The sequence below is a fragment of the Mastomys coucha genome, unplaced genomic scaffold (genome assembly GCF_008632895.1).
Source record: "Mastomys coucha isolate ucsf_1 unplaced genomic scaffold, UCSF_Mcou_1 pScaffold18, whole genome shotgun sequence".
Lineage (NCBI taxonomy): Eukaryota > Metazoa > Chordata > Mammalia > Rodentia > Muridae > Mastomys > Mastomys coucha.
Window position 1 is genome coordinate 101,721,899 of NW_022196900.1, and position 10,645 is coordinate 101,732,543.

Below are 10,645 nucleotides of genomic sequence, written 5' to 3' on the forward strand. Positions count from 1 at the left end.
AAAAAAAAAAAAAAAAAAACAAAGAAAGGCTTTCCTATACAGGCAAGAAGCAACTGCCCTAAAGCAACCACACAAAAAGTAATAAAGCAGGCTTCGCATACAGCTAAGCATCTCAAACGGCCAGCGTTTGGGGCTTCAATTTGTTTTGTTTTAAGTATATGAATGTGAACTGACTACTGAATCCCATAAAGTTGTTTTATTTTATTCAGAATAACCAAAAGAGAGAGAGAGAGAGACAGAGAGACAGAGAGAGACAGAGAGAGAGAGACAGAGAGAGAGAGAGAGAGAGAGAGAGAGAGAGAGAGAGAGACAGAGAGAGAGAGAGAGGAGAGAGAGAGGGAGAGGGGAGCTCAACCACATTATACCTTGAAGAAAAGGCAATCTTTGTAGGTACCGCCACCTAAAATCAAATCCTCAAAAACAAAGACAGCAAAGTTTTAAAATGTTAAAATTAAAATTTGTGCTGTTATTTGGCTTAACAAAAACTGGAATCTTTTTGTAAAAATGTCTTGCAATAGTTTGGCAATTCTTCATCCACAGCCAACTTTAGAGCACACTTGCTAGCCCATATACAGACATATGTGGCATAGAAAATGAGCTCATTCCCTTTGCTGGGAGGGGAGAGAAACAGAACACTGAGCAGAACTAGATTACCATTTCTGACTACAGTTTACCCCCTGCCTCACACATTTAGTGTAACCTCAAAATAAAGATATATTACTGACACATTCCAAAGAACTCACTGTCAATTCCTGTCACACTCCCTACACCTCCAGAAAGGGAGAGCGGCTAGAGACAAAATGCAATCACAAAGAGCTATGGAGCTCCCTGATAAAGCGTGCACACTGGACTCACAGTTGCCAAGTTCTCATGTGAGTGTACACATGAGAAGGCATGCAAAAGAGGTCCTACTGCCCCTGACCCTGGGACATCCTTTTTCTTGTCTTCCAGCTCTGTAAGGAGCTAGTGGACCTGCTTCCCCTGAGGTCTACAGGCTCCTATAGTAACTTACTGGATCTGAGGGTGGGGATTGTGCGAACCCTAATCTGTTGCTGGTTAGTCAGAAACAAGAGACACCTGGACCTGTGGCTGGTGTCCGAAGTAGGCCCAAGCTACCTAACCGCAGGTAGCTATGCCACTTGGAGAATGTCCAGCGGGTCTCTACAAAGTTAGAAAATGGATGTGGGGAAGGTCCTACATAGCTAGTGCCAGAAGTGCTATGAAGAAACAGCGTTTCTTTCTATATATAGAGAATTTAGCACCAAACGACAAGCGATGGGTGTTCGACGGTGATAGGCTCTTTACTAGTGTCCTCACTGTTCTGATGAGCTTACAATCAAATTTTATCTCAACTCCTCAAGACATATCTCTTTTCCCAGCTGGGCAACAAAACAGGCACTGTTGGTGGGGTTCTAAGACATGTTACAGCCACACACCAAAGATGAGTCTGTACTGAATCAAAAGAGTACATGAAGGCTGGAGACTAGCAAGGACTGGGGAATGATGGCATCTCTCTCTGCTCTTTAGAAACATCATTCAGCCTCCTGCAAGGCAGAAACCAGTGAGCGGATCCTCAGGCTGCCTCCAGACTCAGCTCTGGAGCTCTCTGGCTGCTCTGCTCATGCTCAGAGTCATAGCCTTTCCAAATACAGAGTGAAAATGCTGGCAAACCTCACGCTGACCCTGAACACCTCCAAACATGGTAAGAAACAAATGCCCAGGTCATTTTAAAATGCAGAGTAGGGCATGATCTAACATTTTACCACTGAGCTATTAAGTGTCTTCAAATAAAAACAGGACCAAATCATAAAAACAGCTCATCTAGAAAGGAATGCCTTTTTAAAAAAAAAATTTACTATTACAGTGTAAGTACATGATGTGTGGGTGTGAGTAGGGGTACATGTGAGCATCTGAAAATAATTTTGGGGGTCCATTCTCTCCTTCTACTATAGTTCCAGGGACTAAACTGAAGGTGGTCAGGCTTGGTGGCAAGTGTTTTACCCACTGAGTGATCTCACCAGCCCAGAAACACTTTTATGCATGTAGAGCACTGTGATGGAGATGGAAGGCTGGTCCTACAGGGATGTTGGCTCAAACAAGTTAGTTACACTTAATGCGGATTACAACTTAACACTATTTCAGTTGAAATGTCAATAAAATTCTAAAGAAACCTCCCAGCCACGGGGGCCTCAGAAGTAACAAAAGCCCCTGTGCTATAGGCTGGGGATTTTTCAGTTCATATTCATATGAGAATGAAACTAAACAGACACTGATGGCTCACCTTATCCTGTAGGGAGAAAGTCCCAGGAAAACCAGCGAAGAGAAATTTGTTCTTCACTTTCAACTTGCCCAAATTTGCTACTATCAGATTATTTGATCTGGAACTTTCTGGGATGAGAAGCACAGGGGCACCGGCCTCAATATCCAGAAGAATCCTCGAGCAGCGCTGTGCCTGGTCCCTCACCTGGTAAGACAGGAAAGTATCTGGAGGCTCAGTTAATTCTCCAACTTATAATTGGACCTCCAGAGTCCAAAAACTTTCATAAATGCACACAGTAATTAAAGAACATGAGAGTTTATTTGTGCCCACAAAGTAAATTAGAATCAGAAACAAACTGATAATGCAAAGTCCTCAAATACTTGGAAATTAAATTTCACACTTCTAAGTAACCTACAGATCAGAGAATAAAAGAAATTAGAAAATAATTTTACATGTGTAAACCAAGGTAACAACAAGTACTCTCACCATGGTAGCAGTCTCCCCAGGCCTGAGCGGCTTTTTCCTCTTTTATATCTGTTTGCTTGGTTGGGTTGGGTTTTTTTCTTTTGGTTTTGTTTTTTCAAGACAGGTCTCTGTGTGGCCCTGGCTGTCCTAGAACTTGCTTTGTAAACCAGACTGACCTCAAACTCAGAGATCTGCCTGCCTCTCCTCCTCAAGGACTGAGACACAAGTGTGTGCCACCATGCCTGGCAAACCATTTATTTTATGCATTATATGTGTTTTCCTAAATATACATGTGTGCACTATATGAGTGCCTCGTGTCCGGGAAGGAAGAGGGGGCATCAGCCTTCCTGGAAATGGAGTTACAGACACTAGTGGACCACCATATGGGTGCTGGGAACCAAAACTGGGTCCTCTGCAAGAGCAGCCAATGCTCTTAGCCACTGAGCTACTTTCTGAAGAGAAAAATACATCTTTACAGTACAAACGGCTTCTTAGGGGGGTGGGGGGGATTTTAGGGGTTGAATCTAGTGCTCTGTCAGTGAGCTACACCCACAAAAAGACCCTTTAAACTTTTTAATTTTTTAATATGTGTGTGTGGTATATGTGTTAGGGAGGAGGCATGCATTCTATGTCACACGTGCAGAGGTCAAAGGACAACTCTATGGAGTTGGTTCTTTTCTTTCACCTTTCAATGGATTCTATGGATCAAACTCGGGACATTGGGCCTTTATACAAACATCTTTAAATGCTGAGCCAACATTTTATATGCCTACCCCCACTATCTTGCTGAGTATCAACATAACTCATTAGCTTGTTTTCTTGTTGCTATCATCCCACTAACATATACTGGGAGAGTCATTTTCTTTCGTAATGTAGCCACTGGTAGGTTGCCCATGCTCCAGTGTAATCCTCACATCCATGTTTACATGAGCAGCTAACTGGGCTCAGTGAATTATTCAAAACAAAAGAGGAAATTGAGAGGGTGACTTTTTAGAAGTCTGAGAGGAATTTGAGGAGAGAAGTAGGGGAATTGATGATAAAAATACATTGATATTCTTATAATTCCAATGGTTGAGATAATAGCAGTTGAATCACACATCTAAGGCCAGCTTAATTGACACAGTGAGTTAAACTCAGCCTGGCTTACACAGTAAGACAATGCCTCACAAACCACGGTCTAGGGGTGCTAGCACAATGACAGGAAAGAGGCCAGAGGTGTAAGACCCCAGAGTCTACGACCTGCAACAAAGTGGGGGAAATGACTGGGGTATTAAGGATGCCACATATACCCATTCACATAACTATTAAATATCATAAATAATTTTTAAAGTTCTATTGACCAGGACTCTGAAAATAGCTTACTGTTCACAGTACTGGCTATGTAAGCATGAGGATATGAATTTGGATCTCCAGAACCTACATGTGTTGATCAGACTTCATTGTAAACTTGATACTGTCTAGAAGCACAGAGTCTTAGTGAGGGAATCTTTACACTGGGTGGGCCTGTGGGAATGTCTGGGGTGGCAGAGGACATCTAAACTGATATGGGAGGACTCAACCCAGTATTACCTAGGCAGAGGACCCAGAGTTATTTAAGAACAGAGAAATCGAGCTGAGCAAGCAAGCAAGTGAGCTGAGCATGCACGCATTCATTCATTTCTCTCTGCTCTGGACTACAATGGAATGTGACCAATTGCAAAAGGCTCCAGCTGCAGTGACTTCCCAGCTATGACGGACTGTAACCTGGAATTATGTGCTAAATAAACTCTTTCTTCCCTAAGTCCTTTTGCCAGGGTACTTCATCAGAGCAACAGAATTGGAACTAGAACACCATGTAAAAGTCAGGCCTGGCAGCAGTGCTAGGGAGTGGAAACAGGAGGGTCCTAGTGACCTGCTGGCCAACCATGCTAACTGAAACAGCAAGCTTGAGGGACCCTACATTCACATTCAGTAATTAAGATACTCAATGTCAACCTCTGATCCCATGTGCCCACATAAGCAAGCATGTACGTGCAAACACACACACACACACACACACACACACACACACACACTCACACACACACACACCCCTCACATAATGTTATTGTTATTCCTTAGATACCTGTTTGTTTTCAAACTAGAGACAGAAAGGGTGTGGATCTGGATGGGAGGTGACAGGAGAGGAACTGAGACAAGCTGGGAAAGGGGAAACCATAATCAGAATATAAGAAGAAAACCTATTTTCAATAAGAGAACTTTTTTTTTTAAGTTCCATAGATCAAATTAGAAAGGCAACCTGAAGGTGTGACGCTACCCACCGTCTGACCCTCGATAGCAGCTCGCTGGCGCCCTAAGACATCTTGCAGCTGAGTGAAGTGTTGAATGAAGGCCACCACCTCGGCCTGAAAGCGCTGCGTGTGCACATACTGCACAGAGGCCATCTGCAGGCTCACGCGAATGTCGTGCTCTCTCTGAAGCAGAGGGTCTGGCTGCCCATATCTGGAAATTGGGACAAATAAAGGACTCAGACAGCAGCAAGATTTGAGTATTAAAAGAAACCTAAGGTTGATTTAAGGGCTTCCCTTCCAAAAAGCTTTAGCTATTAAAATGGAAAGCCCCAAAAGCAAGCCCGTTAATAATTTTCCACATTGTGCTAAGGACATTAAACAAAAGTGTGGTATGGCCACCAAGGCAACCAAGAGTAGGTACCACTAAGCATGAAACTCACATTTCCAGAAGAAACCTAAGCTGTTCTTGCACAGCACTTCCTGCTCCTGCCTTAAGGGCCGCAGTTGTTCCTGGCAGAGACTGTGATAACATGGGCTTGGGAAGTAATTTTAAAAGCTATGGAGAAATGGGGGCAGCAGAACTACCGCTTCTGGGGAAAGCAGGCTTCTAAAAACAGAGAGGGGTTTTCACTGCCTTTTTGTCAGTGAAATGTAGACTGTAATGTCGAGTGTGGATTCAAAGATGAACAGTGACTTTTACAGTCACTTGGGATCTAACAGGCCAAGATGCCATAGTAAGTGAGGGAAAATTCATATTTACAAAGGAATGCACTTTTATGCCAAGCAGAAAATTAAGAGTTCACATTGTCTCATTTACTGTAGAATCATGTCATTGTGATTACATAAAATAAAACAATCAATCTAAGCCTGAAAGTCCCAATTCTCAGGAGAGAACGGTAACTTCACAGTGAGGAGTTCTGGGACCTGGTGGAGAGGGAAGCAAGGGAGATTGAACCCAGAGTTTTACATATGCTAGCAAGCAGTCTACTGCTAAGCTACATCCTCTTCCCACAGGTGGCTTTTTTGGAACTTCTTTTCTCAGCACTAACAGAACACTGAAAGTTGGGGGAAAATCTTACGTAAGAATACACATTCTCTAATACCTCTCAAGAAATCTGAACACCTCATCCAGGAAACCATTCTTTAAAGTAAACAGACAGGCCTAAAGATACCCAGTAAAACCCAACAAGGAACTCAATTTAAGTCATATTTATTAGCAAAACCAGCACACTCTCATTACTCAGCATGAGTAGTGCTCTCAGACTAAAATCATGCTGTGGAAGCTTGGAGATTGCTCAACTCAGGCCCGCATTAATAGGCATAGGAAAAGTGGCACACAGATTAAGTGACATGCTTTGGGTCATACAGCAAGTTGGTTGGAGCTGACCGAGACCAGGTCTTCTGATAATTGCGATTGTGTCAAGCCTATCCCATACTCAAATGGCATTAAATAGTCTCCAACACAAATCTTGTTTATTAAAAATTCTATATAAATCAGGAGTCCTCACAAGCTAGACATTTTCAATTTTACTTTAAAAAGTAAAATTGTTTTTCCAATGTTTTATCAATAAGAATTTTAAACAATGAGCTGGCAAGACAGTTCAGTGGATCAAGGCACTTTCTGTCAAACTTCAAGACCTGGGTTCATTCCCCAGAACCCACATGATGTAAGCAGAGAACCAACCCTGCAAGTCATCCACTGTGGAAGACACAGAAAATAAACAAATGTAAAACAATGTTGATGACCAACTCCAAACAGCAGTGATCGTGACACACGGCTAGAGCGCAGGTGTGTGCTGTACAGCAGTGATCGTGACACACGGCTAGAGCGTAAGTGGGTGCTTTTACTTGAAAGTCTGGAAGATGAGAGCTTCCTCTCCACTTGTGGTGAAGCGTTCTCTGTAGAAGTCTCCATGTGGCGTGAGGTCACTCAGAGACAGGCTCCCGATGCTTCCCTGCAAGGCCAGGTCTCCTTCTACGTGTGTCAAAATCAGAACATGTTATTATGGACCTTTTCTAAAATTGCTTAATATAGTTGAATTAAAAATGATATGTAAACCTTTAATCCCAGCACTCGGGAGGCAGAGACAGGTGAATTTCTGAGTTCGAGGCCAGCCTGGTCTACAGAGTGAGTTCCAGGACAGCCAGGGCTACACAGAGAAACCCTGTCTCGAAAAAAACAACAAAACAAAACAAAACAAAGATATGCACATGCCTCCAACTTTCATTTTTTTTAATCAAAATAAATGTCAGAAGTAAATTTTCAGATGCCAAGATACCAGGAAAACATTTCATATGCTATTTCTAAGGGTTTCAATAATAAAGTTTAAAGGAGTTGAATAAGTCTAAACAATAACAACAACGTCTACACAAGCCAGCAACAGTGCATACTAGTGGTGCAGGAAAGGAATCAAACTAAAAGGACTGCCAACTTAACGAAGCAGGATACTGAGACCAGACCACTGATTAGACCTGAGAGAGCCATCACAAGGGCTATGCATTGAATTAAGAACATAAAAGAATGAGGAAGTGTCTGTGTCAGCTGCTCAAGCAACATGGAGTGGGTCTGGAGAAACGTGACAAAGGAAGAAACTAAGCTGATGCCCTGAGACAGACAGCCTGACTCAGAACAGAGCGGATTTAGTATGCATGGGGTCCGGGGGTGCACACCCCCGGGGTGAGCCAATGGAGATAGGTACTGGGGCATGTACTACTGGAAACGAGTGTAAAATGATCCTTCTTTGGGGGAGGGGGAAACAGTGGCTCCCTGGAGCTGGCGATCAGCCTAGTCTGCATGGAAGTTCCAGGCCAGCTACTAAACTACTATTCCTACAGGAAGAAAACAGTAACAACATTACACAGCTGACACTATGTTCACCAAGGTTCATACCTCTGGCGGCCAGATCAGCTCCTCAGGGACATATATATATATATATCCATCTAACAAAAATGCCATGCTTCTCCCAGTTAAAGACCACTTTTCTAGAATGCTAAAATCAGACCCTGAGACCTCTATATTAGTCCATTTCTTCTCCAAATGATATTCCGGACATCGTGATGGCATCAGCATCTTAATGTTCACTACTGCATTACACACTCCTTATGGAAGGAGCAGTGTTTAGACTTGTGCTTTATACACCCTATTACTTACAACATGATGCTCTAGTAAGAATTCCAACCTGCAAAAGCCTGCCAGAAAGGAGGCAGCTTTGCTGCAATGCCCTGCTGTAGAACACTACACTCCCGCTTGGCAGTACCCCTACTTAAGAGTACAAACAGAATGAGCCTGTCTCATTTTCTCACCAACAGCCCTTTGATCTGCCTGTCTTCCTAATTTAATTATTAATAGCTCCCCATTTCACTCTCAAAACTATCCCAATTTGAACAAAAATTTATCTGATCACCCTACACAGAGAGATGCTAGGAGCCCATCCAATCTTCAGAAGACTCTTGGGATGAGATGGGAAAGGAGCAGGGAGGAAGTTGGTCCAGTCACCTGCCTTTGTAATAGACAATGCTAATCCTAAGGCCAAGATTCACAAACCACCACTGTAGGTGACGGTCTTAGCAATTCCCACGATCAAGCCACAGTTGTACACCTTACTTGGTGTGTGAGGACAAATCATTTTGTCCTGGATGTTTGAATACTTACTAGATCATGAGTACTTGATTTAGTCCTACTTACCAATCATCTCCATGTGTGCCATTAATTTGGACACATTTGCTTTAGCAAGCTCACTGGTGGCTTTACTTAGCACAAGAGAAAGCGAATGAACCTAGGATACAAGATACAAAGCAAAAAGTAAATTACTGAGGGGAACAAGAAACAACAGGACAGAATGGGTAAGAATGACAACAGGCTTGGAAAGGTGAAAGTAAACATTATTTATTTAGTATATACGTGTGCATGTCTGTGTGTACACAAACACGCACATGCCTGTGTGCATGCATGTGTCCACATGTGCAACTATATATCTGGGCTTCTATATGTATATGGAGGTCAGAGGACACTCTGTAGGAATGAATGTTCCTGCCTACTTCTCCTCCCACTGTGTGGGTTCTGTAACTCCAAGCTCAGATGGTCGAGCTTGCTAGTAGGCATTTCCTTACACCTGCGGAGCCACCTCAGCAGCCCAAACCTCACAAGAGGCCAAATTCATTAATGCCCCAAAGCAGATCTGCTGATAGAGCACATGAGGAAGGAATTCCAACTTCAGATCCTGACACATCTCCTCTATATTCTTCAGTAGGCGGTGAAATGTTACATGGTATAAAAACAAGGTTTCACATCTTAGCACTGCACAGTTCTGTAATGACTCAGATCTGTAAAATCAGGTCTCATCTATAAAATCTCTGTAGGCAAATGATAAAAATCCTGCCTAATGCCTTTGACCCATATTTAACAGAGGTCTCTGTTCATCAACTGGACTTCAGGACAGGGACAGGGACCTCTGTCTCAGGAACGGAATTCTCTAACAGAGGCTTCAGTACACTAAAGTAACTCCGACTACTGAAAATACTATTATGTCTAAGAATTTGCTGGTCAGACCCCAGCTCTTCTGCCCTAGAGACCAGCACTGAGAAGGAAGGTGCAGGAGATGGAAGGATATGTGTGCCAGCACCCTTGTCCTCAAAATCTGCACAGAGTAGAAGCTCAGGATTTCCCAGGTAGGTAAGGAACTCTAAGACAAAAAAAGGAAAACAAAGGCAGAAGAAAGGGAAAGTACCATAAAAGACAAGAAAGTGGAAGGAGCATTGCTGTCAGCAGTGACCTTAGGCAGAGAGGTTCTCATCCCTCTGAAAGGGACCATAGCAGACAGCAGGATCATAAGACATCGGGATCCCATAAAAAGGCAAAATAAAATCCCTAGGCACCAAATCTCCCAAGATCAGTCACCCTGGGTCTAAAAATGCTTTGTGGGAAGGGACTCAGATGTCGCTGCCTAAACCCACTTCACAGCATAGCACCTTCGCATCACTGAGAAAAGACCAGCTGTGACAAGAAGCACTTGCATTGCCACTTGGGTGCACCCGAATCCACCTACTCCTAATCCCAAAGGCAGGCTGGAGTCACAGGGAAGGACGAGCACAAATGGCTACGGAGATCAAGAGGGAGGGCTGGGTTCACTCTGCAGCCAAGGACCTAAAGGAACAGCAGCAAATGGAACACTGACTCAGAGGTTCATTGTTGTTTTAGTGACTTCTTATTCCATGGCTGAGAAAACTCACCTCAGAAAGCCTAGCTCTGCAGAAACCAAAGAAAAGCCTGAAACCTCTCAAACTATTCACACCTCCGTATTTCATCCAGAAAACGGCATTTGTGCAACACTCTCGAAATCTGAGTGTGGCCTGATAGTTTTGCATAACATCAAGGCATGATTGTCAATGTAGTGAGAGGGATAATGACTACGATTATATAAGAAAAATACTCAGGTTGAACAGATGGCTCAGTGGTTAAGAGCACTGACTGCTCTTCCAAAGGTCCTGAGTTCAAATCCCAGCAACCATACGGTGGCTCACAACCATCTGTAATGAGATCTGACGCCCTCTTCTGTAGTGTCTAAAGACAGCTAAAGTGTACTTACATATAATAAATAAATAAATATTTGGGCCGGAGCAAGTGGGGCCAGAGTAAGGAGAAAAAAAAAAA

At 43.2% G+C, this 10,645-nt stretch overlaps 1 protein-coding gene across 7 annotated transcripts in view; it reads right to left on the bottom strand.

Moving 5' to 3' along the window:
• Window positions 1-10,645, bottom strand: part of Vps13d (vacuolar protein sorting 13 homolog D) — a 234,091-nt gene that overhangs the window by 172,643 nt on the left and 50,803 nt on the right. For all 7 annotated transcript variants that reach the window (XR_004121180.1, XM_031379407.1, XM_031379404.1 and 4 more), the window contains 4 exons: window positions 8,681-8,771; window positions 6,844-6,970; window positions 5,026-5,206; window positions 2,282-2,464 (listed from right to left, as the gene is read on the bottom strand). Coding sequence is in view for 6 of the 7 variants with exons in the window: in XM_031379407.1 (XP_031235267.1) it covers window positions 2,282-2,464; window positions 5,026-5,206; window positions 6,844-6,970; window positions 8,681-8,771 (582 nt within the window). In the remaining variant the exon portion in view is untranslated. The remainder of the gene's footprint in view (window positions 1-2,281; window positions 2,465-5,025; window positions 5,207-6,843; window positions 6,971-8,680; window positions 8,772-10,645) is intronic.